Consider the following 27,899-nt stretch of genomic DNA (forward strand, 5'->3'; position numbering starts at 1 on the left):
GGAGAGAACAAGACCATCCGACCCCAGCTGGTCCTCTTGCCGGTCTCACTGCCAAGTTTCCTGAGACCGGACTCCGCCCAGCCCCAGAGCCTGTCATCTTCATTCTCAAGGAGGACACTGATCTGAGCAGACTGCATCTGTCCCCAAGCCCCTTGGAAGTGCCAAGTCCTCTGGGGACTAAGGCCTGGCCTGGACCCAGTCAGAGGCACAGCTTGATCAGACTGTCTAAATGGGCCATGAGTTGCCAGCTCCTCACCCTTGAAAGTGCAGATTCCTCCCTGGTTTCTGTCTCCCACTTAGACCTTGCTTGCACCTCCCCAGCCCTTCTCCTGGCCTCTGGCTTTGTGGCCAGGAGCCCCATCAGGTACCTCTGCTGGCCTCCAGAGAGCAGCCCCTCCCCCTGCCACCCTGTTATGCTCACATGCAGGATAGTACCCAGTGTGGGAAGGAACGGAAACTCACTTTCTCAAAGCAGCTTCATGGCCATGCGGAAGAGGCAGGTAGCCCACAGTTAAGTTTTTCTGCAAGACATCACATTGTTCATTGTCCTCATTGGGCACAATCCACTCTATTCTAAAGATGGGACCCCAGAAAGGGACAAGGCCTCATCACCCAGCAGCAGAGCCTCGATTTGAAGAGCAGCGTGCCTATCCTGTGACACAGATGAGGGTACTTAGTCAAGGCAACTGGGAGCAGCTTGCCTCTGTGTGTGCGTGCATGTGCATGAGCGTGCATGTGCATACACACATACACACGCACGCATGCACACACACATGCACGCATGCACGGACAGGGACCAGAAGGCAGGTCTCCTTGGGGCTCCATCCAGTGATGTCACCACAGCCTGGGGGCTGTGCTCCAAGGAGCCACAGTGCAGAGCCTAAGCGGGGATCAGGAGATCTATGGTTGAACTGCCTCCAGGTTCATATGGAGAAACCAAGCCTAGAGATGGGATGCTGTCATCACACAATCATCTCAATCATATGCTTTAAAATTACCTTTAAGTAGTTGTACAAAAGGTTTTCAATTCAACACGTTGGTTGGGTGTCCACTGCATCTTGATCAGTGGTACTCCTTTCGTAATTTCCCCCCATCTCTCCCAAACCCACCCAACCCCTCAGTTTTCCTAGTTCACCCTCTTCCCCTTGACCTCTTCCCCTCTGACACCTCACATCCCAGTGCCCTGGTATTTATTTTGTTAAGCTGTAACTTAGTTGTTCAGTGGAGTTATGCCATTGGAATTCTCCCCTGCACATGCCATACTTTAGTTAATATGTTTTTGTACATATGGGTATGACTCTGTATATGTTGACATAATTAATAATTTAGATCTAGAGCCCACATATTTAAAAAATGCATGTCCTTTGTCTCTCTGAGTCTGACTTATACAAGTCAGGATACAGTAAAGACACTTGTACACCCATCCTAATTGCTCCACTATTCACCACAGCCAAGTTATGGAAACTAGCCCTCAATTGATAAATGGATCAAGAAAATGTGTGTGTGTGTGTGTGTGTGTGTGTGTGTGTGTGTGTGTGTGTGTGTGTGTAAATAGATAGATAGATTTATATTTTACTCATCAACCAGAAAGAATGATATTATATCATTTATAGGGAAATAGATTATCCTGGAAAAAAAATCAATCACTATTGATCAGTGGATTCAAATTTTTTAATTAAAATGCTTTTATTCCATCTTATTACAAAAGCTATTCATGTGAATTGAAGGAAAACTAAAATAGAGCCAAGCATAACTAAGAAGAAAACATCTTGCCATGTAGACATAGTATCCTATCAGTTTTCTTTGCCTTCCCAGCAGTCTTTGCAATGAGCACATCAGCATGCATGTGAATATAGTTACATACTCTTCTCCATGCCCCCTGGTCCAAAGAAATGCTGTGTAGACTATCTGAATGTTTATTTCTGCTTACTAGTGTGAAAGGTGGGCAACAATTAGTCTGAAGAGATATGCTGCTCTTTAGAGAAGGTGCTTGTCTCTGCTCTGCATTTGTCTAGAGAACCCCCTTTTTCTGAGCAGAGGTTGGCAGAGCAGCACTGTGTATGGGCACTCAGATAGGCCCTGTGAATGCTCTGATGGCAGGATGGAGATGGATGTCCTTCCCTCTTCCCCTAGCATGCTGGTGGAGGGGACAGGGTTCTTTAGAGAGCAGAGCCACAGAAAGGGCCTGTACCATGCTGGTGGCAACAGGAAATGTCCTGCGGAGGAGAGTGCTGGAGTGTAATTCTGTAGACACCTTGCATTTGGCAGGAAAAGCTTGACTTGTCTGGGAGGCATCCTGTGCTGTTCACTGGACTGAAGGCCACCTACACCCCCATTTTTATGCTGGATCCTGGTCCCATAGTCTTGGCAGGGCATGTGGGATTCCTGCTTTCTAACCTCTGAACAAGGAGAAAGCAACCATTTACCTAAGGTCCACTCCTAGTACACATTTTCCCCAAGTGACTGGATTATGGATTAAAGATGTCCACTCGACTTTGGAGCTAGAATTCAGCATGCTTTGCTAGGACTTGATTCTGGGATCCTAAATCGCCCCCCCCCCAGTTGTGACTTTGAGTGATCTTGCAGTGAGTAAAGCCTGTGATAAAGACAGAGAAAATGGCTCTTGGGGATCTTCTCCCCCTAGGCTGCTGAGAGTGCCCCGGGATGTGGTGTCCAAGTCTCTACAATGGAAATTCCTTTCATCTGTGGGATGATAGGTGGCTTCTGGAGTGGGATACTGTCAGCCAGGCTCACCAATAAGGCCACTGATGGCTGCAGTCTCTGTGTGTTGAATCTGTGGAAAGGAGACTTCATTTTTCCCCAGAAAGCTGTTCCTTATCGCCAGGACTCCAGCTTCACGGCAGATCTCTTGCCTTCCCAGAGAAGACCCAACAAGCAGAGTGCCTGGTGAGGCTGCTCCTAGCCCAAGCATCCTCTAGAGATCTGCTGCTCTGGGGTCCAAAAGGCCTGTGTGAGGTGTATTTTAAGGGTACTGGGTGACCATGTGTCATACTCAATATGCTGTTTGGCAGACTCCTCCCACTTAAGCAAATGGGGTGAAATGGATGTGCTCCTTTTTTTTTTTTTTGGTACTAGGAACTTGGGAACTGGCCACTGTCCCTTAGATTATTTCCTCAAAACTGGCTCTGTGCCATTTGAGTCACACATCCACTTCCAGTTTTTGGTGGTTAATTGGAAATAAGAGTCTCATGGACTTTCCCACCTAGCTGGCTTTGAACCATCACAGCCTCTGGGTAACATGGTCTTTTTTGACCTTTAGTAGCCCCATCCCTGTCTGTGTCTGCCACAGGCAGGGGCTAGGAGTCATTGTCTCACATGAGGGGAATGTGGCCCAGGGAGGTTGGCTCTCTCCATGACCCCAAAATATGCATGCAGTGATGGGCTACGTGGGCTGTGCTCTGAGGCTGTCCTTGCGTTCTGTTCACTATCATTACTCTAAATGCATAAAAGGGGCTGAGACTTGGGATTTGTAGGGGGAAATATGGTCCTTTCCTATCACCATGGCTCCAGCCTCATCCATAGAACCTAGGAGGTCAGTGCAGCATCAGAACCCCAGGCCTGTTTGCTCCAGAGCTGTGGAGGAGGGTGAAATATGAAACCAAAATCCACTAATCAGCCAGACTTAGACTTTATTGAATACCTCATGTCTCTCTGCCCTTGTTAGAAATACTAGAACAGTGAAAGAACTGCTTTCTTGTCCTGAGAATTTGTTAGCTGTCATTGCTTGGTTATAAGTGACAGAAACTCAATCAAACGTAAGTAAAAAGAATACTTTAAAAAAAATTACAGGGGGCTGGGAAGGTGGCTCAGTGGTAGAGCGCTTGCCTTGCATGCCTGAGGCCCTGGATTCGATTCCTCAGAACCACATAAGCAAAAAGAAAAAAGCCGGAAGTGGCGCTGTGGCTCAAGTGTTAGAGTGCTAGCCTTGAGCTGAAGAGCTGAGGGACAGCGCCCAGGCCCAGAGTTCAGGCCCACGACCGGACCCCCCCCCAAAAAAAAAACTACATAACTATTATTAATTAGCTTTGAGTACATAGAATCTCATGGCTCATGGATAGAGACCAGGCACCAAGAACAGCTGAATTTGCTGGGTGCTGGTGGCTCACACCTATAATCGTAGCTACTCAGGAGGTTGAGATCTGAGGATTGTGGTTTGAAGCCAGGCCAGGCAGAAAAGTCCATGAGACTCTTATCACCAATTAACTACCAGAAATCTGGAAGTAGTGCTTTGGCTTAAAGTGGTAGAGCACTAGCCTTGAGCAAAAGAGCTCAAGAACAGTGCCTAGGCCCTGAGTTCAAGCCCTACAACTGACAGAGGGCTGGGGGGGGGAGGTAGAGAAATGGCCTGAATGAGGGTCCTACATCAGGAGGGTGTGTACCTGGACAGCAAGGAACCCCCCCCACTCCCCCGCCCCCCCAGACAGGAGGGCTAGCTGATGTGGTTGAAAGAAGAATATTCAGTAGATGGGGCCTGGGCAACCAGGCAAAAAGGAGCCATTTCAGGTTCTTGAGCAGGAGAGTGGCTTGATTCCTTAAATCAAAGGCAATTCTGTCAGGGTGTGCTGGATGGACTGGGGAGGATAAACTGGAGCAGATGTGGGAAGTGGGATTGGGAGTGGAAAACAAAGGAGTAAGTACCAGGTATTTCTCAATCTTCCCCCCTCCTCCTCTCCCTAAGATATCTATGAAGATATGTTTTCCTAGAAGGACAAAGGCACACACAGCCCCAGGCAGAGCTGTGCAGAAAGGAATTTTCCTGCCATGGTGTGTGGGCCTGGCACTGCTCATGTCTTGTCTTAGCTAATGGTCCCTATTGTGCCTGCTAAGATGGCCTGGAGAGCTGAGGGGTGTTTGGAGCCTCTCTACCCTTGCTCCTCCCCTCTGGCACAGTCTACCTGTCTCTGTCCCCTGCTATCTAGGTGTGGGCTGTCGGAGCTGTCACTTGTCACTGCTTTATTGTGCTGGGTGTGGGCAGGATGAGATTGTCCCAGACTTTAGGCTATGGGGCCTTGCTGGACAGAGTTGGGTGTGGGCAAAGCAGACTTGCCAGCCTCTGAATGCTGAGCGAGGGTAGCTATCTAAGCTGTGCAAGATAGCAGAGCTTGTGTCTAGTCTCTGGGTGCCCAGGGCATTCCAGATCAGTGACTGGGCAAACCAAGGAGCCAAGCAAATCAAGTCATTGGTAAATGTGAGCTTGGTATTCCATAGACCTGCTCTCATCACCATCAGGTCTCTGGAGTAAGTGGGAAGGTGTTGGCATTGTACTTACCCTTGAGATCAGTGGGGGAGGGAGGGGAGAAGTGAGTAGATAGTTCTACCTAAGGAAACCCCAAGACCTCCAGGCATCTGGTGACTATAAGCCTGTCGGTCTCCTGCAGCTTCCATCCTGGGAAGGCTCAATCCTGATGTGATCCTTAAGAGTCACCTGGCTGCAGTCACACCCACTATGTGAGTGAGCTCCCTGATAGGTCATCTCTCTCTTAGCTTCAAATGTCAGCAGGCATTCTCAATGGCCGACCTCTCTGTGCTCCGTGGAGAGACGCAACAGCAGAGGGCATTGGTTGTTCTGGGTGTGTGGTGGCCATGTGGCTCACACAGCCTGCTGGCAAGCTAGAGTAGCGTGGGTGCTATTGATTGCTCTCATAACCTGACAAGAGTTTGCATTCAGTCCTTCAGAAAAAGCTCCTTACTCTGGAATGGCACTGCGTTTGCCATGTTCTTCGTATCTGGGCTGGACAAAGTGACCACATTATTCTGAGAGAGGAGTACAAGTTGAAGGTACTGTGGTTCTCATCTGAGCAGTTTCTTGGGTCGGACAATTGTGAACAAGTGCTCCAGTGTTGCTAGGCTACAGTGTAGGGGAATCAGTGTACTTTCCACCTATGTTACTGACTTAGAGTGGATTCATCAGGGTGTGGCCTAGTCATAGAGTGAGGATCATGTGGTATTTGAAGCACAAGACTACAGTTCAGTAAACACTGCCAAGTGTTTTCTATGCTACTACAGGCTCCGGGGCATGAGGACTAAGGGGATAAGTGTCTGGTCCCTTACCAGGCTTACATTCCAGCATGGTGCTGACCAGTAGAATTTTCTACAATGATGGAAATGGCCTGTTGTGTCCACACAAGTAGCTACTAACCACATTAGCCATTGAACCCTTGAAATGTAGCCTCTGTGATAGAAGAACTGAAATCTAGCTCAAGACCTCAGACTTGCTAAGGCAAGTACACTACCATTTGTGCTACTTACTCTCTGTCACCATCCTATTTGTACTGTCATTAATTTAAATTTAAGTGGCCACAGATAGCCAGAATTAGATCATGCAGATCTAATAAATAGATGCTTATTTAAAAAATATATTTATAGTGGGCACCAGTGGCTCATGCCTATAACCTTATTTACTCAGGAGACTGAGATCTAAGGATCATAGTTTGAAGACAGCTCTGTAGGGAAAGTACATGCGACTCTTTTTTTAATTTAATTTTATTTTATTTTATTTGTGAACATACTGTACAGAGGGGTTACAATTACATGGGCAGGATAATGCGTACATTTCTTACCAAGCATTGCAGCCTCCTCCTTTACATGCGACTCTTAACTCCAATTAATCACCAAAAAGCTGGAAGTGAAGCTGTGGCTCAAGTGATAGAACACCAACTTCTTTCTAAGGGACAGCACCCAGGCCCAAACTTCAAGCCCAGTATCCGTATGCACACAAAGTATGTTTTTTAAAAAATAGAAATCAGTCATTAATTTCTAGTGTTGTCATTGACTTGTCCTCCTGAGGGGTAGAGATATTTAGATTCAGTCCTGAGGGGTAGAGATATTTAAATTCAGTCAGAGTCCAGACTGAATCTTTTCTTTAGAAAGTGTCAAACCATACTTTCCAACCTGAGAGCAAGTCTTCTTGATTTAAGATAGCAAGGACTGTCCTGTATCAACCTGGTGGAGCTGAAATGTTACTCTTGCATTTTGCATGTGTGCATGTGATCTTGTGCATGTGGGCTGCTGTCCAACTCTTTGATGCAACTCTATCACTCTTTTTAAAAAAATGATCTGGGTAGGAATACTAAATGATATCGGCAGTTGAGAAAGTCCTCGAAGCAAGGGAAATTCATGAGTCCCTGGCAGGGCTGGTGACAGTAGGGTTTTGTAGCCTGCCTGTCATGTTAATTGTGTAGTATTAGAGGCCATTAATCTGAGGATTATGATCAAGATGGAGTTTAGGCATTTGCTTGGTTGTGGGAAACTTTAATCTGAGATCAGTGAGATGAAGGAGGTGATTGCTGTATTAAGAAAGAGCAAGCGATTTGTTTGCACCCTGTGGATCTCCAGGGGTGTTGCGTTCATTTTCTGAGGTGATCAATTGGGTCTCAGGTAGAAGGGTATGGGTGTGAGGAGTGCTGTGGCTATTTTCTTTCACAAGGTATTTCAAACCCCTAAACTTCAAAGTGCCAGAAATTCAGAGGCAAAGAAGTCCTACTTCTCTTAGGGTGGGTGTTGGGGGTTTTAACGTAAGCCTTCATGCCTAGTAGCCTATTGCTGTACCACTGATCCACACCCTCATCCCAGAAAAGTTCTAAATGGTTCTAAATAGTTGGGAGTTCTTTGTCTGCAGAGTTCTTGGTGAAGGCTGCTTTGTTCTCCTGCCACAGGTTTATTTGGTAGACATTTTTTCTTTCCAATAAATAGTGGAGATATTTCCCTCTGTATCTTGGTAATGTCTTTGGGGTCCTGCTTTGTGGCATTTCTTTTGCTAAAACAGCCAGCTTCTCATTGTGCTTTGAAGGTTATGAACCACCTTGAGGGCCACTAAGGTGGGAAGTCCATTGGCCTCATCAGCAGTAAGCATGTGCACTGTAATGGGAGAAGAGGCTCCCTCCCCATGATCTCATCTGCACCAACCTCTGCCTGAGGCTTTGGGGCCTTCCATGTTGGGGAGCAGCATGTGTTGGCCTAGAGATGAAGCAGAGTTGGCCAAGGCCAGCGTAGAGGAAGGGCAGAAAAACCTGTGCCCTGTCCTCCTCTCAGGCTGCTTTGACTTCTGTGAAAATCCCACTGGGCTTGAACAGAAAAGAGTGAGGAGAAGAATCACAAAGAAATGAGAAACATTGGCTGTGGGAGCCTCAGAAGGAGGGGGCAGGGATAAAGTAAATTCCTCGTCCAGCCAGAAACAAGAAGTGGTAGCCAGCCCTGCGGAGCAGAAAGCTTTGGGCTCTGGACCCAGGTTTTTGTTGTTGTTGTATTGTTTTGTTTTGTTTTTTTTTAATCAGTGGCAAATATGGGAGCAGCATGAAGGTTAGAAGATGGAGACAGATGACACAGGCTTTTCAGAGATGAAAATGACACCACTTGAAGGCTCTTTATGTGCTGGTGCAGTCTAAGGGCACTTTCAGGACACACTGAGGGGTTGTAATGGGTAGGAACGGAGGGCCCAGAGCCCGGGCCCTATACCCTGGAAGTCCTGTGACACTACAGGACTTGTGCCTGCAAGGGACCAGTCCTTTGGCATGGGGTTTGTAGGTTGAATGATATCAGAAATGATATGTAGATGCAGTGGTGGGGCCCTGTACTGTCTTCACCCTACTCTCACCTATTCTTTTTTCCTGTCCTGGGAATTGGGCTAAGGCTATTTTAATTGCTAGGCAGATGCTCTTCCCCTTGAGCCACATCCTTGGCCCTTTTTACTTAGTTATTTTTCAGGTACAATTTTTGAGTTTTTGCTGGGAGCCAATCTGGACTGTGATCCTCTTACCTCCACTTCTCACACAGTTGGGATCATAGATGGGAGTCACCACTCCTAACTTGGTTTTGGAGATGGGTGTTGGTATCTTTTCACCATGGCCAGCTTGAACTGCAGTCCTCCTAATTTCTGCCTCTTATGCAGCTGAGTAGTCTTATCTACTCTTGAACCAACCTAGATAGTAGATGATCTAGACTGGAAGGTAGATGCCATAGACTGAGGCAGGGACAGGAGATGAAGGGAGACTGAGGCACAGAAAGAATATGCTGAGCCCAGGGTCGCCCTCTGAGCCTTCATGGAGCCAGTACTACCTACAGGTAATGCCATTTGAGCCCTACTTCCTTTGCCCACAAAGACTTGGCTGCTCCCCATAATCATTCTCCACCTAGCTGGCCCCTGGCTGAGATCTCTCTGATATGACTTTGGGAAGCAGCATGTTAGCGGTGTCATGTGGAATCTTCAGATTGGAGTTTTGGAGGAGGAGGAAGGGGCAAAGTACTTCTAACGCAGGCAGTCATAGTCCTGAACAGGCTTTGGTCGGGTGGCTGATCTTGCCTTGGAAACCCAGGGGTGACAGTGGAGGAGCAGCCAAGCCAGTCAGCCCTTCCTAGGAGACCAGGAGGAAATGGTTGTCTTCCCTTTCACCTTTTCCTCCAAACCCACTCCCAACACCTCCCACAGGCGAGGAGAGGGAAGCATTCCTGCCTGGCATCTGCATGACCTCGAGGCCAGGACCTATTCTCTGGCAGAGGAAGACTGTGCAGTTGAGGCGCACAGCAGGGCAAACTCATAATCACGCTAGGCTGACACACATGCCTTGTCATTTAGGTGGGAGGGGAGACTGCAGAGGCTGCCTTCTGGGTGGACTTGAGTTGGGTGTTAGAAGTCAGGAGGATCCACCAACACTGGCCTAAGCTCTTTTGAGATAGAAATCTGTTTCCTTCCCCCTTTCTTCTGCCGTTTGCAATGTTGGATCGCTGTGGCACTCGTGTCCCCATCCAGGGGGTAGGGGAGGTGAGTGGGTGCCTCAGTAAATAAGTATAAATAGTTTTCCTTCTGATATGTGACCGGATTATTTTCCAGTTGATTTCAAGCCTTGGCCCCAAGTGGCCCACAGATCAAAAAAAGATAAGGGTCAGTTACAAGGTTGAGCTCATTCTCCGTTGCCATGGAAACTGACCTCAGGCAACCCTCAGAGGACTACACCCAGCTCCCCAGGTGATATTTTTACTGTCCACGCCATCAATCCCAAGCCTTTCAAAACTCAGACTGCCTAATTGTCAGGGCTCTGTTTTGAAGAGGCTCTGGGTCCCAGTGGGGCCTTGGTTCAGGCTACCAGAGCTCATTTATAAGCCCTTCTGATACACAGGGGACTGTGTGAGGGTCCCTCCTGGCTAAACAGGCCTGAGAAGGTGTGTGTGTGGGGGGGTAATAGCCCATCTTCTAGGATTAATTAGGAAAATGTGAGCCCCAAATTGGGGAAGAGGTGATGGGCAATGTGGGTGCTCATTCTTGATTAGTATGGAGGATCGAGGGGTCCAGAGCACCTGTCACTGGGAGTGGGAGCAGTGGAGCTCCCCGATGGCTTGAGGGTACATGGGCCATCTGCCCCCAGTCCTCAGTGGCCCTCCACTCCAGAGATACCCCAGTTATGACGACAGGATGTTATTTCCCATTACGCACTGATTTCACAGCCTTCTGGACAGTAGACCATAAGCAACATTAGAAAACTTTTGCCCCTTTAGAGAGTGGCCATATAGCCATTGTCAGAACAGGGGGAAGCTGTGGAAACAGAGCTACTTGACAACAGGAGGCTAGTCAGATAAGCCCTAGCTCCTTTCCAGAGGCCAGTAGCACTCACATCTCCATACCGACCCTAAATACTGGGACCTAGCAAAATTGCCAGTTCTCACACTGTAGGTCTTGAGCAAGGCTCAACAGGGCTGTAGCTTCTGCATTTCCAGCAAGCCATCAGAGGCCACTGATGAGAGGACCAAATGCTGCCTTGTTGGGAGATGTGCACATTGGGATGGAGACCCCAGGATCAGATCCTCTCTTTCCACTTGCTGCTTCCATTCTGCCTGGCCTCTGAGAAAGGATTCCCCTCAGATCCTGTTACTCCTTTGACTCTTGTCCATGCCCAGCCCAAATGTCACCTCTGCCCCTTTACCAGCCCCAAGCCTGCTTCATTTCCTGATAGTTTTTAGTGACTAGTCTGTAGATAAGCAGTTTGACCTGGCTGCCCTGGTATTACCACCAATCCTCCTCTGTTCAGTCTAAGGGTCTTTGTTCCTTGCAGGGAACAAAGGACTGGTTCTCCTGCAGGACTGACCCCTCCATAGGCTCGTGTTTTTATTTCCTCTCATGCTCCTATAATGGCTATTTACTGGAATAGTATTAGAGGGCTCCTCTTCCGAGGGTCTCTCCACTTCCCCCACTACCCCCTTGCTTGTTGGGACCCATGCAGGGCCCTGGGATCCTCCCTTCTTTCTCCATGTGTCCTATAGCATACCCACTTACTCTGTGTGGGGGGGGGGGGATGAGAGGGAGAGAGAAACTGAGCCCAGGCCCCAGGAACTCCATGTTCTTTTCCTTGATCAGCTGTTTGGGGCAGCTGAGGTGATCACCATTGGAGCTGATTTCAGAAGGGGATTCCATGGTCCTGGAAGCTGTACCTTTCTTCCACTTGCAGATAATGCTCTTCCAGGGGTGAGACTGCAAGCTAGGGCTGTCCCATGCTGTGCAGTGTGAAGGCCACCTCTTCTTCTACTAGGGGAAAGTCCCTATAACCTGCCACCCTGGAGCTGCTGCTAGCCAGTGCCCACTCGATCAAGGGTGGAGACTAAGAAGGTAACTCTGTCTCCCCATCTCACCTTTTTCTTTTCTTTTTTAAAAAAATAATATTTCAGAGCTGGGCTGTAATCCTAGCTACTCAGGAGGCTGAGATCTGAGGATCGCAGTTCAAAGCCAGCCTGGGCAAGAAAGTCCATGAGATTCTTATCTCCAATTAACCACCAGAAAACCGGAAGTGTTGCTGTGGCTCAAGTGGTAGAGTGCTATCCTTAAGCTGAAGAGCTGAGAGCACCCAGGCCCAGAGTTTGAGGCCCACCATTGACAAATAATCATAATCATAATCATAATCATAATCATAATAGTTAAGGAGCTCATGTAGCTTTGGGGCTCCAGTTCTCAAGACCTATGGTGCTTTCATGGGTTTGTTTGTTTATTTGTTTGTTTGGGGGGGGGATAACTAAGGCTTGAACTTAGGGCCTGGATGCTGTATTTTAGATTTTTTTCCTCGAGCCACTTTAAGCCACACCTCCACTTCTGACTGTTGGGTAGTTAATTGGAGATAAGTCCCTGAGCCCACAGACTTTAAACCCATCTTCAGATCTCAGCCTCTGAGTAGCTAGGATTATAGGTGTGAGCCTCTGGCTCCTAGCTCTTTCTTGTATTTCTAAGGCCCGAACAGGATGCTGGGTCAGAACTGGGGGCTTTTCTCTCCACTCATCAGTTGAGGGAGGTTTTCCCTAACCACACTGAGGGTCCAGATTCTGGGAGGATGCAGAAAGGTCCACAGAGATTAGAAGCACCCACTGGTGTATAGCAGCCTTTCCCAGCATCTCTTCCCCAGTGCTCCAGGCAAGGAGCTAACTTTTTCTGGAAAGAATTCTTTTCCAATTACTGAGCACCCACCAGCTTGCATTCCCTATCTTGGTCACTGTGATCCAGGCATGAGGGAGACCTCCCTCATGGAGCTTATGTTCCTCAGAGTGTGTGCACATGAGAGAGAAAAAGAAGTAAACCATCAGTGCCAGGTTCTAGTAAGTGCCATCAAAGACATTGAAGATAGGTATGAGCTAGAGAGACTCAGGGTATCCTGGTTTAAGCAGGAGTGTCCCCCAGGCCTCTTAGAGGAGGTCTCCTTTGAGCAGACCCCTGAGTGGAATGAGGATGGAGAATAAGGCCTTCTAGTGGTAGTGATGGTGTACCCTGTGGTAAAAGCAGTCTGCTTATTTTCCTTGCAAAAACCCTGTTGAAGATTCTTCCCATTTTACAGAGCTGATGACCGAAGTGACCACAGATGGATCTGGGGCTTAAATTCAAGTATACCCGATTCTGACTTGTGTGACCTTATTGCTGCTCCCTGAGTGGGGGTAGCTAAGTATGCCCCCTCTGGACATGAGGTGGCAGGTATAGTCCCCCCCTAGAGAGGAACACACTAGCAGTAGCAACCGAGGGCAGCTTCCCCAGATGGGTCCTTGCTGATCAAAGAGGGGGGGGGGTCCTGTCTGGGCAGTATGGCTGGCACAGATCAGGCTTGGCTCAGCTCAGCACAGTGAGGTCCAAGAACAATGCCCTGTCCACTTGCTCTTCAGCCTGAGGCTTCTGCCTCCCAGGCAGCAAATTATGGCCTCCAAACGTATGCCCAGGCCTGCCTTTGACTTCAGTGGGGCCCACCTGAGCCTCACCTCCAGGATTCTGATAATCAGCTCTCTTTCCTCCTGGCTTCCCCCAAGACCTGTATGGAAATAAGTATGTGTCTGCCAGGGATCAAATGCTTTTGGAGACAAAAGTCGGTACTGAGGACATTGCAGGGAGCTATCATCTCGGCACGATGCTCTTCCACAAAGCCCTCTGCTCCGCTTTTGGGCTGACACAGTTTCAGCCTGAAAGGTTCCAGTGAGCTGACTTGGTTTTAAGCAAAAGCAACATCCTATTATTTTTTTGAGAAATGAAGTGTAAAATTAACACTTATTATTCCTGAGCAAAGGAGAGAAAAAAAGAGAGGGGGGACTCTGGGATTTGCATGCTTGCTGGGTTGTTTGTTTGGCAGTTTGGGGTTTTTTTTGTTTGTTTGTTTATTTATTTATTTTTAAATCATAATAAATCCATAGATTTCCCCGGGTCAGCCTCGACTTATGGGGAACAGGAGGCAGGATCTGAATTTCAGCAGGAAAAAATCTGCATTTCGTTTTACAAATGAGCAGGGCTGCATAATTCACTTGAGTTTCGTGGTTCTCTTATGGATGCCTGTCATGTGCTATTAAAAAAAATAGAGAGAAAGAAAGAAAAAGAATAGAAAAGAGGGAAGTGATCCTTCCTCTTAACTCACCAAACCCTCGGCCCCCATGCTGGGGCAGGGTGGAGAGGCCATTGTGCACTGCAGGGCTGTGCCTGCAGAGTGATCTTATATAATTCCGGAAAGTGACTCTCAGAGGGGGCTGCTATCTGTGGACCCTGCATCCAGGGACCCGAGGAACAGCTGACAGCTCCGGGGGGCTGCGAGTGATGGCGGTGGTGGGCTCTGTCAGTATCCACACAGGCTTGCTCATATTGGGTCACAAGCAGACGAACGAGCATTTGTCACACTAACTAGGGCAGCCCCTCTCTGCCTACCCCCCTCCCACGTTTCCTGGATGGCTTTCTAGGCAGAGGTGTACATAATGGACACCCCAGGGAGTACCTCCCACCCCTCCAGTGGAAAGAGGCAGGGCCTTAGAAAGATGTGCAAATCAGGAAGTACTGTCTAAGAAAGAGGTTCCCAGGGCTGCAGGAGCCCCGGGCCTATCCTGGCCCCCATGTTGACTTTTTGCATGTTTTATTCCTCCCACCCCCAGGTTAGACTCTTTTTAAAGCACTTGGGGGAGAGAGAGAAAGGGTCCCGAGACAGGCAGCTGTCTGCTGGGCTCTTGATCTAATTAGCCTGGACCTCACTTTGACACGGGTTTGGGGCTGAGATTTGTGTAAACGGCAGCCGCTTAGGCCCAGAACCGGCTTGCAGCTTGGGGGCTGCCTGACTGTGCACATATTTCTGAACGTGGGCACGGGGCGGAGCTGCCTCTGTGAATCAGAGGGGAGCGACTGATGAATTGCTCCACGCTCGCTCACAGAACGGAAAGTGACTGTCAGACATGATTTCTCTGATTTACAATTTGCAGGAGCCTTCTTTGTCCTCTCCATGTTTGTATAGTAGACAGGCTTGTCTCCATTCACAGCCAAGTCATTAAAGGCCCGCGCGGCAGAGAGCTGTAAATCTTCCTTCTTCTCCATCCCAGCCTGATCCAAGTCTGGCCTGGCAGGAGAGGCCCAGCTGGCCCCTCCTCCATGACTATTTCCTGAGCCTCCTGCAGGGGGCCAGGTGGGGACCACAGGAGCACAAGACAGCATCCTAGCCTACAGACTGGTTGCCATAACCAGGAAATGATGCTAGGACCGGTGGAATAACTCAAGGTCACCATGCACTGGAAGGGGCGGATCTTCCTAAACTAGCCTGGTCAGGGGAGACTGCTTGGAGGTGGTGAGTCAGGTGAGACAGAACCGAAAGTATGGCTTTGTTTCTGTTAGAGCAGTAGTACCTCCACTCAGTTGTGCCACCTTAGCAAGTGACCTCTGAACCTCTTCTTCTTCCTAGAAATTGCCTTTTCCTAGCAAGCAGAGTTCCTTCTGAGATTTTAATATGTTATCACCTCTCGTGGAAATGTCCCCTCCTTCTCTGCCTCATTAAAAACAAAGACCTGTCCTCATTCTGTGTGTGTGTGTGTGTGTGTGTGTGTGTGTGTGTGTGTGTGTGTGTGTGTGTGTGTGTGTGTGTGTGTGTGTGTGTGTGTGTATGTGAATACTGGAGCTGGAAGTTGGGGCCTAGGTGCTGTTCCTTAGCTTTTTCACTCAGGCCTAACACTTCACCATTTGAGCCACAGCTTCGCTTCTGGCTTTTTGGTGGTTAATTGAAAATAAGAGTATCCTGCCCGGGCTGGCTTTAGATGATTCTTCTCAGATCTCAGCCTCCTGAGTAGTTGGGATTACAGGCATGAGCCACCAGTATCTGGCTGTCTTCACTCTTCTATGGAGGCCACATAGAAAGATAGCTCGCCTCTATTCATTCTCTGGAGCATACTCTGTGCCTTCACTGAGAAGCCTTTGTTTGGGTAAGGGGAGGGAGGTGTTAGAGGGGGTCTTTTGAGGCAGTCCCCCACATTGGAGGCCATCTCTAATTACGATGAGTCTCCCCATGGGAAGCCGTGTGTGGGATGTACAAGTCAGAGCGTGCTGCGTCTATTCTATGTCCCCAAACTTGTCAATGAATTCCTATTCTGCTAGTCTAAATGGAAGATCAGCTTGAATCTCTATCAGGTGCCTGTGGCCTAGTTGCTGGGGCTCCAGGGGCAGGACAAGCACCCGGTAGATTCCAGCCAGTGGGTTTTGTGGGGCAGGCCCACCTGCATGCTCACGTGTGTATGTGCGGCGCTGCAGTGAGGGGCCCCGGGGTGTGGGGGATGGCTGGGCCAAGAGGGAGTGCTGCTGTCCCTGGCAGTTCCTGCCAGGGCCTGGGGACCCAGGGACTCGCCAGGAGCCTCAGCCCATCTGTGTCTATGTCTTGCCACCAGCCAAGTCCCTCTGCTACCCAGTTCTTGCCTTTGAGGGTAAATCAGAGCCTTTGGTGAGCCTTACTCCCTGGAGGAGCTGGGGGAGGGCTGTGTCCTTGGCTGTCCCAGATAACACTTTTGCCAATACTGATGTGCCCAGCAATAAACACTACTGTGCACTTGTAAGCCATGCTTTCTGTTAATTCATTCATGTCAGCTGTATGAGGAAAGCTGCACAAGAGAAAGCTGAGGCCCAGAAAGGTTATGTAACTTGCCCAAGATCACCCAATAAGTTGGCAGAAGCCTGTGCAAGGCGTTTCTGAGCCTCCTTAGTGCAGGCATGGCACAGTGCTTGGCATACTTTGTTGTCTGGGTGCTTTCGTTTGGGCTAAGGTTTGGGGTTGCAGCCACTCTCAGATGTGGAAATGGAGGTCTGTCCTGGAGTTTGCCCCTGTGATCCGTTGGGCAGGTGGCAGGACTTCTGTTTCAGGAGAGAAAGAAAGTGGGGGGAGAGGGGCAGAGAGAGCACATCTTAATTGTTGTGACATCTTCCAGGGCTTCCCTGTGGCTGGCCAGGCCCTTTGGCATATACATCTCTGGCCTCTCTGACTTTGAATTCAGCACTCAGGCCCCAGGTTCAGCAGAGGTGTGGCTCCATACTCCCTTCCCTGGCATACTCCCTCAAATCCCCAACTCCATCTATTACTATTTGTCTCCCTAAACCCTCAGAATCAGGTAAGGACTTGATCTGTTTGGTTCTCCAAAGAACCTTCAAAGAATCAGAGCAAAGCTCTTGGCACCTAGTACACACTCAACAGATATTTGATTGGGTTTTACAATCCTGGTTGAATGGACTCCCTCCCTGTCCAGTCATTCTGGCCTCCATTCCACAGTAATGTGGTCTCAGGCTGTTGAATGTGGCCAGAGAAATCCTGGCCAAGGGGACCTTTGAGAGACAGATACTTGGACCCAGCACCCTGGGGTCTTGCAGGGCTTGGGGCTTGGTATCTATGGCCCCGCAATACCTCTGGTTCCTATGGTTAGAGTGGGCATCAGGGTCCTGGGTGCTTGATGGGCTTCAGGCTGGAAGATGTGCTGTGCAGGTTCCCTGACTGCTCATGGATTTTCTTGCAGAGGAAGGCATCAACCACGAGTGTAAGCTCTGTAACCAGATGTTCGACTCCCCGGCCAAGCTCCTCTGTCACCTCATCGAACACAGTTTCGAAGGCATGGGCGGCACCTTCAAATGCCCAGTGTGCTTCACAGGTAAGGGGCCCCATGTGTGCATGGCAGGGAGAGTTCAGGGGCAGGGAGGGACCAGGGGTCAGCCCTGTCATGGGTGAGACACTGGCTTCTACTCCTCCCTCTCTCCTTTCGGTAGGCTTCCAATGGGAAGCCCCAAGGAGAGAGCCAGACAGTGACGCCGCCTTCCTCCAGGCAGAACCAGCCCACCGCTGACCTACTCCCTGCCCACTCGCCTCTCTGGGGTAGGTTGGGCGGCACCTTTGCTAGCCCTCCATACGTGGCAGCCGCAGGCCCAAACCTTAACTCCTCTGCCACATCTTGTCCTTCCCCCGACACGCCATTTCTCTCTGGAGCCACAAGTGCTATCCAGCCATCTTGGGGCTCCCTCTGCTAGGCAGCCCTGACTTCCTTCCTCTCTGGCGCACATTGCTCCCATTTCAGCCCTGCTCCTTGCTAGGGAGGTCCGGGGCAGTTCCTCTGGCCAAGTCCCCCAGCCCCCAGGCTGGCTGCCAGCCCAGGCGAGCGGCTGTCCCGGCCTGAGGCGGGTCTCGAGGGCTCTGCGGGCCCCTCCTGCTGCCCAGATGGCAGCCGGTGTGTGCAGGGGAGCCTGGCCTTCCCAGCCTCCCCCGACATCTGCTGTCTGCCACGGTGGGAAGCCCACCCCAGGGAAGGCGCCTGGCAGGAGGGCATCTCTGAAGTACTCACTTCCCAGACACACAGCTGCTTCCTGTGTACACCCAGGGCCCAGCCGCCTCGGGGACTCCTGACACCAGAAAACCAGGGTGTCAGCCTGCTCCGTGATGGGCCTGGGGAGTACTGTGGGCAAAGGTGTCCAAACACTTGCACACCTCTGGGGTCCTGGAACACCCTCTGTCTTCTTCCCAGTCCTCACAGGAGCCCCTACCCATCTGTTCCCATCCCAGTCAGCATACTGACAGTCACCTAACAGCAGTGATTGTGGTTCACGGCACTCAACAACTTCTTGTATCTAACACTGTCCTAAGCTGATTTGATTCAAATCCCAGCCCCACCACCAGCCTCCTCGGGGAGGTCCCTGGAAGGAGTTCCTCCATTTTCCCATCTGTGAAATGGGCCTGCCTTGCAGGTCCAGAGAATTTATAAGCAAAGATATGTTGATAAAGAGGAGGAGGGGGAGGAAGAGGATATACTCACAGGTCCTATTTACTACAGTGAACTCCATTTTTTAAAAAATGAAGCTTATATGACTTGCTTGAGGTTGCACAGCTACTGTGTAGCAGAGCTCAGCTAATCTGAGGCCCTTTCATAGGATTTAATAGTGCGCCCCATAGTGTTGTGCCCATGGCTGGGTGATCCCAGCTTGTGAGGATTGTGGGATGGGGCTGGTGTCCACAGCCAGCCTCTGACAGCTCTGGCCCTGTGTAGTCTTTGTCCAGGCCAACAAGCTTCAGCAGCACATCTTCGCCGTGCATGGGCAGGAGGACAAGATCTATGACTGCTCGCAGTGCCCGCAGAAGTTCTTCTTCCAGACCGAGCTGCAGGTGAGTGCCACCCTGCCAACCCCCCCATCCTGGTTCATCGGCTTCCTGTTGACTATGAAGGTCTCAGGGTACTCAGGACCACCTCTGAGTGGAAGAGTTATGGCTGACCCAGCTTGTGCATGCAGGCCTGGTGCTAGCAGCTGGCCGGCATGGGGTGTTGGCCTGGCCCCTGCTGGCCTCTGCATTTTCACTAAGGGAAGCAGGCGGAGTCCCAAGCTCACGCTGTCATGTTTCCCATGGCCAGTCCCTCCCTCTTGGGGGAGTGAGTTTCCTCCTACATGGCACAATGGTGTTGGAGAAAACTGTCCCAGGGCGGCCTGTGTGGTCCTGGGGCTGTGTGGGATAAGGAGCTGAGCCTGGGGTTATGTGACCTTAACTAACCATTCTCCAGTGAGACCCAGTTCAGTGGAACAGGCACACACTAGTGTCCCGAGGCTGACATAGCCCTCAGAGAATTGCAGTGGTCTGGACCTTCCTAGATCCTCATCTAGGATGTGCCCTTGCCAGCCTCTGGGGAAGGGGTCCTTGTGGTGGTTAGTGGCTTTCTAAGGACTTGACATTTGTGCCAGGTAAAACTGCTTTCTCTACCACTGGTGCCTGGTGCAGGGATTCTTGTTAACATAGAAGAAATCACTTGCCTACCAGAAACACCACATATACACACATACATGTAGACAAGTCACACTGTACATGGATACTGTCTCTCTCTCTCACACACACACACACAGGGACACATTGCACGCATACAGTCCCTGAAATCCCAGTGACACTGCATGCATGCCCGGGAACACCACATACTCAGCATAGCACTGTGGTTCCCCAAGAAAGACTGCACTCACCCACAGAAAGTCCACCCAGATGAACACAGTGACACTACATATCTGTGGTGTCACATCTCACTATTGAGATGCCACATATGCCACACATCTCGCTAGTGAGATGCAGGCTACATCAGGCTGCAACCTCAACATCCCACATCCTGCGGATGGCTGTGGCATGGAACAAAAGCTTCTTTGTTGCTCGTGTGATGTGTCCAGGCAGAGGAAGGATTCTGCTCAGGACACGCACTCAATGACCTGGGCCTACAGAAGGTCTGTTCCTGTCCATGTTTCCATGGTCACGGAACTGGGAGGAGAGAGAAGTGGAGCGCGTGTGCCAGCTCCTCAAGCTTCCACTGGGAAGGGAGCCAGACTACCCTTCCTCACACTGTCTTATGAGTGGATCAGGGGCTTCCCAGCTTCTGGGGGCAGGGAGAGGAACCCCACCCTTGGCCTGGAAGGAGTGGGGAGCTGGCGTTTGTCAGCATTCCTAAAGGCTCACACACACTTGCCCTGAGGGTGTTGCCTACCTCTCTTCCTGCCCCCATGCTCATGCTGTGTCCACACTGGCGCCCTTCCACCTGCCCAGGCACAAGTCCAGAGCCACACACCTAGGCAGCCATCACTGGGTGGCAACAGAGATGACCTCTTCTTGGGTGGAGGGGCACAGACATGTCTGATTCAAGATGGGCCTGCTTCTTGTCAGGCTATAGTCTACCTGCCCTGCCATGCCTGGGTCTACCTATCTATACACCTGGTAGTCACCATGGGAATGGAGCACACACACACACACACACACACACACACACACACACACACACACACACACACACACACACACACACACACACACACACACACACACACACACACACACACACACACACACCTACCTGGGAAGGTCTGACAGCCTGGCTTGTTCTCCTTGGCAGGTCCCACGCCAGGCTTGGTAAACTGAGCTCACCCTGACCCCAACTTCAGATCACACCTCCCAGTCATATGTAAAGCCTTTGATCAGCCTGAGTCCCTAATACCCCTCATTTGTTCATGTGTGGCCTTCTCTCCATATTCAGTGTGGGGGCAGTATAGGGCCTAGTCACAGAGGACAGGCGTAGTGACCTTCCCAAGGTCATTAGCAGTGGAGGTCATGATCTCACCCAGGACCCTCTGATATGCCCTGCCAATATCCACCCAGAGCTGGAATCCCTGTGCTATGGAAAGAGCCTGAGCCAGCAGGAATGTGGTGCCTGAACTTCATTGTGCCATGCAGGAAGCTTCCTGGCTCATCTGACCGTGGGCATTCTCTCTCCAGTGCAGATAATGCAGCCACCTTGCCCTGCCTACCTTACCTGTGTGGCCTAGCTACCAAAATAAGCCTGGGCCCTGAGAGATGGGGCTTTTTTTCTTTTTTTTTGGGTCCGGTCGTGGGGCCTGAACTGTGGGCCTGGGCGCTGTCCCTCAGCTCTTCAGCTCAAGGCTAGCGCTCTACCACTTGAGCCACAGCGCCACTTCCAGCTTTTTTCTTTTTGCTTATGTGGTGCTGAGAAATGAACCCAGGGCCCCAGGCATGCAAGGCAAGCGCTCTACCACTCAGCCACCTTCCCAGCCCCAAGGCTTTTTTCTATAGCCTGACAGGACAGGCTTTTTACAGATGGATTCATGGATAGCAACTGATTTACTTATACCTTGGACTTGCTCCATGGACTTGGTGACCTCCTCTATTGTGCTTGATCCCAAGAGAGAGATGGTTAGCATTCAGATTTCTCCCAGGGAAGTGTCCCATGCTCTGCGGCATTGATGCTTAAGGGGCATTGTGGGTTGGAGCCCAGCTTCCCCAATGCACCAGTGTAGGAACTTGTGTAGTCTGCTGCTGGTGACAACCCACATCCCACTTCAGCTCCTCCTGCTATAGGCTGTGGCCCAAACTGACCCAAGAATAGATGCTAGGAGCCTGTGGTTTCCCCATCATTTGGTTAACCTTTTAAGTCAGATCCTTAAATGCTCGTACCTCACTCAATTACAGCCTTAACAAGTCACTATTTTGTGCAATTAATGATTTTAATTACAGACCATTTAGAAGGGGAAGTGTGTTGCAGTAATGCCAATCTATGCAAATAATGGCTCTCCTTAAGTAACTTGAGCAGCAATTTTCTAGTTTCTGAGAGGAGGGGTTTCTGGCTTTAATACTTTCCTTTCCTGGTTATTGAGCCAGGGTTGGGGCTGAGAGGTTAGAGCTGGGGCTGGAGCTGGGTCTATGGGTTTGGACTGCGGCTAGGGCTAGGACTGGCTTTGTGCTGGAACCTTCTCTGAGGCCATGTGAAGAGGCTGCTGGCCTTGGCATTGGTAGGCACGGGGGCCATGGGCTAAGAGGTCTGGAGAAAACATGCAGCTTCCCACCGAGTTCACTCACAAACCAGAAAAGCACTGTTGTGGGGCCAGAAGTATCAGAGGGAGGGCTGGACTCTAGCATACTTGGTCAGTGTCCTGCCTCCAAAAAGAGGATGCATCAACAGGAACACTCTTTCAGGATGAGGGAGGGGGTGAGTCCTCTGCTCAGAAGAAGGAGATCCACTCAGAGGACTTTGAATAGAATGGGGCACAGTTATCAGTGTTATTAGGAGCATAGGAAGAAACGAAGCGTGGCTGTATGTTTGTGTGAGACAGTATGTGGAGGACTCCTTGTGGCCCAAACACCAGTTCTAGAACTAAGGAGACAGCGGTGAATAGGATCAGGCCTATCTTCTACTGGGGCCAATAATACTGATCAGTGACAAGAAGAAAACAAGGCCAAGTAAGGACCAGAGCGGGGAGAGGAGGCTAAATACTCCTTGGTAAGCATGGTCATGAAAGCCTTGGAGAAGGTAGCAGCTAGGCTGAGCAGGCCTCTGGGGAGGTGAGCCATGAGTGCAAAAGTCTGTGGTCTGTGTGAGGTAGGTATACTTTGGGGATGAGAACAGGTAGAGAGCAGCTAAGTCACGCTGAGCCAGGAGAAGCCAGTTAGCCCAGGTCCTGGAATGTGGGTTCTACCTCAAGTGATAAGAAGCCAAGCAGGGGGACAGGTATTATCTGCTTTACATCCTGGATCAACATGTAAGAAGTTTGCTTTGAAAAGACTCAGGAATGAAAAGTAAGACTGGGAGGAAACATTTGAAAATCACATAAAGAAAAACTTGTACCAGGGCTGGGAAGGTGGCTCAGGGGTAGAGCGCTTGCCTTGCATGCATGAGGCCCTGGGTTCCATTCCTCAGCACCACATAAGCAAAAAGAAAAAAGCCAGGGCCGGGCGCTGGTGGCTCACGCCTGTAATCCTAGCTACTCAGGATGCTGAGATCTGAGGATCGCGGTTCAAAGCCAGCCCGGGCAGGAGAAACCGTGAGACTCCTATCTCCAATAAACCACCAGAAAACCGGAAGTGGCGCTGTAGCTCAAGTGGTAGAGCGCTCGCCTTGAGCTGAAGAGCTGAGGGACAGCGCCCAGGCCCAGAGTTCAAGCCCCACGACCAACAAAAAAAAAAAAAAAAAGAAAAAAGCCGGAAGTAGCACTGTGGCTCAAGTGGTAGAGTGCTAGTCTTGAACTGAAGAGCTGAGGGACAGCGCCCAGGCCCAGAGTTCAGGCCCACAACCGGCCCCCCCCCCAAAAAAAGAAAAACTTGTACCAGAAAAGGTAAAGAACTCTAAAGCCAGGTACCAGTGACTCACATCTGTAATCTTAGCAATTCAAGAAGCCAAAATCTAGAGGATCCTGATTTGAATCCAGCCCAGGTAAAGCCTGTGAGACTCCATCTCCAAAATAACCAGCAAAACGCAGGGCTGGAAATGTACAATGGGGCTGAGCCAAGCAAGAAAGTCAAGCAAGCACGAGGCCCTGACTATAAACTCTGGTACTGCTCAAAAAAGAAAAAAACAAAAAAACCCAAACTTTCAAACATCAGTAAGGAAAGCTAGGTGCTGGTGGCTCACGCCTGTAATCCTAGCTACTCAGGAAGCTGATATCTGAGGGTCACAGCTCAAAGCCAGCCCAGATAGGAAGTTCATGAGACTCTTCTGTCCAATTAGCCACCAAAAGGTCAGGAGGGGAGGTGTGGCTCAAGTGGTAGAATATAGTCTTGAGTGAAAAAAATTAAAGGACAACACCAAAGCCCTGAGTTCAAGTCCCATATGGGCCAACCTCAATGAAGAGATAAAAACTTCGGACAGGCATCTCATCAAAGAAGTTGTACACTGGGGTTGGAGGCACGGTTCGGGTGATAAACGCCAGCCAATGAGTAAAAGGGTCAGATACCGAGTTTGAGTCCCAGTCTCAGGCACAAAAAAATAAAAGAAGTTGTGCATCATTTAACTGGGAAAATAACATCCCATTGAAAGGCCTGTACCTGCTCGAGTGGCGGACAGGTGTAAGTAGTGTGAACTGCTGCCCACTCGGGTGGGGGGGGGGGTGGGGAGGGAAGGAACGCCTGCTACCTTCCTGTTCACAGGTAGCTGGTGGAAGTCTTCAGAGCTACAGCATGTGATACAGAGTTGACAGGTTTCTTGTTAAGTGAAAGGTGCACTTTCTTTAAAGAAAAAAGAGTCTCATTTAGTCCAGACTGGCTTTGAACTCTTGAGCCTCCTGCCTCCTTCCAAATGCTGAGATTGCAGGCATGTGCTGTGGGACCTGGGAACACAGATGAATTTTAAATGCCAAGTGAAGGAAGCTAGGTTTGAAAGACTCTATGCTGTATGTTCTATTGATATGACTTTTTTTTTTTTTTAAGGAAAAATATGTCAGAAGACAAAGCAGGCCAGTAGTTGTCAGGGGATCGAAGTGGGGAAAGAAAAGGGAAATGGAATGAGGTTTTTCTACTCTCCGTTCCCCTCACCCCCCGCCCATATACACACAGTACACCTGTAGAGCTGAACTATGGAGGCTTTCCTAGGTCGGCGCAGAAGAAGGCCTGGGTGGAGTGTGGCACAAATGCCAGGACAGAAGTCTGCAGGTCTCTTGGGGTCTGTGGGGTGGAGGATCCTAGCATGCTTCAGGTGCTCCAGGACTTAGGGGAGTGGCTGGATAGTAGATGGCTAGGGCATCCCTCACTGGAAATAGCTCAAACAACAAAGGAAATGACTTTTGAATGCTAAGGAAATGAGTGTGTGGGTGGCGAGGAGGTGGTTTTGGTGTCCATTCCCAAGAGTCAGATAGTTCGTCTTCTCTGAGCCTCCCTCTGCCTCTTCCTGCAGCCAGGCTCTCTGAGCATCTTCATAGGTGACCGTCTGGTGAGCTGCTAGGGAGACACAATAGGGGGCTTCAACATTCAACAGCAAAAATCGTATGGGTGGCCATCAGAACACATAGGGAGTCCAGAGACCCCAATCACCATGAGCAGGCAGCTCTCAAAGGATGATTCTGGATTCCTGGCATAGCCAGCTGTCCACCTTGACCTGTGAGCTGGGGCTAGGGTGGAGCCGCACAACTCAAACTGGCCAATGGAGGCTGCTGCTGGGGGTGGGGAGCACTGTCAGCGTGGGCCATGTCCAGTCATGGAGGAGCAGACTGGGAACAGAAGGTGGGGAGGTCTCTGTGGGCAGAGGGGGGACTCAGCCCTTGTTGAAGGGGCTGGGCAGGCACTTAGCTTCATGAGGGCAGCCCTGTATCCTGAACCTTCTCCATCACATGCCATCCACTGGCTGTGTGGCTCATGTCCAGCTCACGGGCACATTGTGAAGGGCAGCATGGGCCAGGCGCAGGGAAAGTGTGCTAGTGATGATGGCTATTATTTTACTTGTTAGAGATGTTGAGGATCAGAGGCCCTTTGGGAGTTTCTATGATTTCCTGATTTCTGACCTGAGTCTCGGATCATCCCTGTACCCACCAGCCAAGCCTCCAAGCTATGGACATCAGCCATCCCACACTGGAGCATGGTGAGGGAGGAAAGGTAGAAGCCACTTCCTGTGACTTGGACCTTTTCTCTGGACCATTTTCCTTAGCTGTGCCCTAAGCTCCAAGGAAGGAAAGATGGAGATTTGGTTGGGGGAATGAGATAGTCCCACAAATGTCAGGACTGTTGGCGTTGCTTTCCCAGCCTCAGGCTTCAGCAGATGAAGGCCTGGGGCCTTGCCAGCCATGTGCCAGGAATAAGGCAGTCTGAGGGGAAGGCCAGCCCCTGCCACCAGCTGTCTCTGCATCTCCACGGATGGCGCTTCCTCCTCCTCTCCCTGTTGGGATCTCCATGCATCCGGGTCTTTACCACCCAAGGATTCCCAGAGCATCTGCTGCTGCTACGCTGACGCCCAAGGCTGGGTTTTGATGGCAAAGCAGGGATGTCAGGTAGTCAGCGTCCCCATGCACGTCTCCACTATGGGCTGGGTCGTAACTCCAGCCCTTTGCATTGGGCACAACCGTGAAGTAGGTACTCCCATCCCTGGGTGCAGAAATGGAAATTGAGGCTTCCCGATGAGTTGAGAGGTGAGACAATTTGCTGGAGGTTACAAGCATGCGTCAGAGCCACAATGCAAAGCCAAATTGTTTCTGCTACCAAGACAAACAGAAACCTCCAATGTTTAAATAATTTGCCATTTATATGAGCTAATAGATTTAAATGAGGCCTGCAGTGATGAACTATAAAAAGCCGTTGTTGTCAGGGGACCCAGAAACTATTTTAGTAGTTGGGCCAAGCAGGTAGCACAAGTGGCAGTGACAGAGGAGCAGAAGACTGAGCTCCTGGGCGACCAGCTAGAACTGCACCAGGGCTCGGGTGGGCTGGGCCTGCAGCACCTTCTACCTATGGAGGAACAGAAGGGCGGATGCCACCCAGGCTGGGCTTGGAAGTGGAGGGCTGGCTCCAGTCATGTGCGTAGTCCTTCAGTGCTCCTGGGCAGCTTGTGTTTGGCTCCATGCCATCTCATGAGCTTGAATTAGAGAGAGAGAGAGAGAGAGAGAGAGAGTGTGTGTGTGTGTGTGTGTGTGTGTGCGCGCGCGCGTGCGCACGTGTGCACGTGCACGCGCGCGCCAGTACTGGGGCTTGAACTCACGGCCTGGGTACTTAGCTTTTTTTTTTTGCTAGTTATGGGCTTGATCTTAGGACCTAGGCACTGTTCTGAGCTATTTTTCTCCAGGCTAGTGCTCTACCACTTTGAACCAAAAAGCCATTTCAGGTTTTTTGGTAGTTAATTGAAGATAAGTCTCATGGGGACTTGGTTTTGAACCACGATCCTCGGTTTTCAGCCTCCTGAGTAGCTAGGATTACAGGTGTGAACCACTGGTGCCCAGCTTCTCTGTCTCTGTCTGTCTGTCTGTCTCTCTCACTGTCTGTGTGTCACTCTCTGTCTATTTAGCTCAAAGCTGGCAGTCTACTACTTGAGCCACGGCTTCACTTCTGGCTTTTTAGAGGTTAATTGGAGGTAGGAATCTCACAGACTTTCCTGCCCAGGATTGGTGTTGAACCATGATCCTCAGATCTCAGCTTTCTGGATGACTGGTAGAAGCCACTGGTGTCTGGTGAGAAAGGTAGATTTCCAAGTTTATTGCAGGTACACTAAGACGTGGGTGTGCATGAGCACGCACACACACCACCTTGATGGGTCAGACAGGGAGCTAGCTCCATGCCCTGAAGTCTTCTCACCAACAAAGCTGGGGGCTGCAGGAAGTAATTGTGAGCCGGCCCGTGGCGGCCAAGCGGCCAGCCCAGTGTCGAGCGGGTGCGTTTAAAGGATTAGCTCACGCTGTTTGCTTGTGTGTGCCTAATCATGCCGCTTCCAGCTAAATGATTACAATTGATTAAAAGCAGAGCTAGAGACTCTAACAAGCAACCCGGGGCCCTTCCAATGGGGCAAGCCGAGCCCTGCCAGGCTGGATCCTGGTACCCAGCCAGGGGGAGGGCTCTGTGAGCCAGGGGTGTGGTCTGAGCTCCAGTGTGACCCTTCCTGCTCACTCCCAAGAAAGCCTGCTTTAATTAGTCATTTAACACACATACTACCCACTCCTAGGGACATTCCCTGCAGGTGCTGGGGACCAAACTAGGAAGTGACAGGGTTTCTGTGTTCACAGTGTTGACGTTGTGTGGGAGACACGAAGATAAACTAGTAAACACATAAGCTATGCAATTTCATATTTTCTGGTTCTAAGGAGAGTAAAACACTGCATTTGAGGGGGGGAGAGGGAGGGAGGGAGGGAGGGAAGTGGTGTGTTGGGGCAGAGGTGAGGGAATATT

At 50.3% G+C, this 27,899-nt stretch overlaps 1 protein-coding gene across 6 annotated transcripts in view; it reads left to right on the forward strand.

Moving 5' to 3' along the window:
• Znf423 (zinc finger protein 423) overlaps window positions 1-27,899 on the forward strand; it is a 324,973-nt gene that overhangs the window by 277,065 nt on the left and 20,009 nt on the right. For all 6 annotated transcript variants that reach the window (XM_070011960.1, XM_070011966.1, XM_070011962.1 and 3 more), the window contains 2 exons: window positions 17,266-17,397; window positions 18,781-18,896. In XM_070011960.1, the coding sequence (XP_069868061.1) occupies window positions 17,266-17,397; window positions 18,781-18,896 (248 nt within the window). The remainder of the gene's footprint in view (window positions 1-17,265; window positions 17,398-18,780; window positions 18,897-27,899) is intronic.

The sequence above is a fragment of the Dipodomys merriami genome, unplaced genomic scaffold (assembly GCF_024711535.1).
Source record: "Dipodomys merriami isolate MVZ:Mamm:240054 unplaced genomic scaffold, mDipMer1.0.p SCAF_85, whole genome shotgun sequence".
NCBI classification, from domain to species: domain Eukaryota; kingdom Metazoa; phylum Chordata; class Mammalia; order Rodentia; family Heteromyidae; genus Dipodomys; species Dipodomys merriami.